At 34.5% G+C, this 1,976-nt stretch overlaps 1 protein-coding gene across 3 annotated transcripts in view; it reads left to right on the forward strand.

The window, feature by feature from the left end:
* SIPA1L1 (signal-induced proliferation-associated 1 like 1) overlaps nucleotides 1–1,976 on the forward strand; it is a 313,419-nt gene that overhangs the window by 290,847 nt on the left and 20,596 nt on the right. For all 3 annotated transcript variants that reach the window (XM_008577308.1, XM_008577309.1, XM_008577310.1), the window contains one exon: nucleotides 483–586. In XM_008577308.1, coding sequence (XP_008575530.1) covers nucleotides 483–586 — 104 coding nt within the window. The remainder of the gene's footprint in view (nucleotides 1–482; nucleotides 587–1,976) is intronic.

A 1,976-nucleotide genomic window follows, 5' to 3' on the forward strand; every position in this document is an offset into this window, starting at 1 on the left:
AAAAAAAAAAAGAAAGAAAAAATTTTATCTTTGTTTTCGCTGATTTTGTATATTATTTGTCATTACAGATATCTCAAAATACTGCTTGTGCTCACTACCCTTTCAAAGTTATTGTAAATATTAGACCAAATGCTAATCTTGTTATATAAATCTTGTTCATATCATATTTTAAAGTTATATAATTGTGTTTTTTCAATATAATTGATGTATTTTGAAATCCTATATATTTTGTATTATGTATTTACAAATATTCTGAGAAGGGATCTGATCCATAGGCTTCACTAGACCACCAAAGACGATCAGGTACAAAAAAATGGGTAAAAACATGCATAGTAGTAGGTCTTTACATGTAAAGTAATAGGATCTTTTCATCCTAAATTATTTCCTATTTTGTTTTTTTGAGATATTTCTCTCTCTTAAATGAATTGTTTTTTCTATTCTTATAGTCTTCTTATTGTTGTATATATTTTTTTAAACTGTAGCCGACTCCACTGGAACCCATTCTCTATACACAACATACAAAGACTATGAAATTATGTTCCATGTTTCTACCATGTTGCCGTACACGCCCAACAACAAGCAACAGGTAAGAGATCCTGGTGTTATCTTTGTTTTCCCCCTTGTTTCATTTCCTTCAGAAGCTTAAGTGGAAGTTTGTAAAATCTTAAACCAGAATTTAGTGTTGCACCTGTCACAGCAGCGGGAAGCTTTGTGCTTTGTGGAAGTAAGGAACAGCAAATGAGCTGAAAACAAATGAAGAGACACAAATTCTAGGTTAACAGCCAGCTGGATGGCTTTGTGAATTAATCATTTGCTTTTTACTCATGGAGATTGAGGTTTTCATGAAATCTGAAGAGAACAAGTTGAAATCATGGTGATTAGATGACTCGGCAGGGTTGCAAAGAACATGCATGAGTGGGTGAAGTTTCATTTCAGGAGGGCAGTGTACAAGGCAGGAGCGTACTGGTGTTTCATTTTAGATTTCAAAGGAGATTTAGTATACTAAGTTGGAGAAAAATCAAAATACATGTCAATGGAATCTCAGAATAATATTCTTAATATGTTCATCAGGATGTTCATATCAGGATATAGCAAGGAACATAAATAACAATTGCATGTCTGTACATCATGCACAGAGTTTCTCTTAAAAAGATCTAAAAGCACAATATCGGGCCGGCCCAGTGGCGCACTCAGTAGAGTGTGGCGCTTGGGAGTGCGGCAGCGCACCCGCCGAGGGTTCGGATCCCATATAGAGACCGGTCCGCTCACTGATTGAGCGTGGTGTGGGTGCGACACCAAGGGTTGCAATCCCGTTGCCGGTCACGAAAAAAGACAAAAAGGGAAAAATATAAATAAATAAAAGCCCAATATCTAATTACTAAAATGTAAGTGAGATAGTAAAATGTGGAAACTAAGAAGCGGCAGATTGTTACAGAGCAAAATGTAAATTGGTAGTTTTGTTATAGAGAATATGTCGTAGCTATTTTTTAAAAAAATATTTCAAAATAAATGATACCAAACTGAAATTCAAAAGAATCAGAGAGCTAACCAATTCTCCTTTTAAATAGCTATTACAAACATGAGCAGTCCAGTTTTACTTCTGACCTTAAAATGGATATAGATTTTTGTTACTGTCAATTGTTGTACTAACACAACATAGCCAGCTGCAGAATGAATCACATCCTCTTTCACAGAAGTTAACCAAACACTGATCTAATCTAATACTTTATCACTTCAGGTTTGATGAAATCACAAATCTAGGTAACAAACTTGCCATTCGTGATTACCAGAATACTCAAAAATAGGAAGCAAAGCAATAAGTCAGCTATAAATCTGAAATAAACCTGCTTTAAAATAAACTCCCTGATCCAGACTTTGTTGACAATTTGTTTTATGCAGATTCCAGGTTCTAGATTTTTTTTGAGATAAAACACCATGCTGAAAAAGATATACCAGACTTTTTATTCTGAGTAGTC

This window comes from Galeopterus variegatus, unplaced genomic scaffold (genome assembly GCF_000696425.1).
Source record: "Galeopterus variegatus unplaced genomic scaffold, G_variegatus-3.0.2 Scaffold1486, whole genome shotgun sequence".
Lineage (NCBI taxonomy): Eukaryota > Metazoa > Chordata > Mammalia > Dermoptera > Cynocephalidae > Galeopterus > Galeopterus variegatus.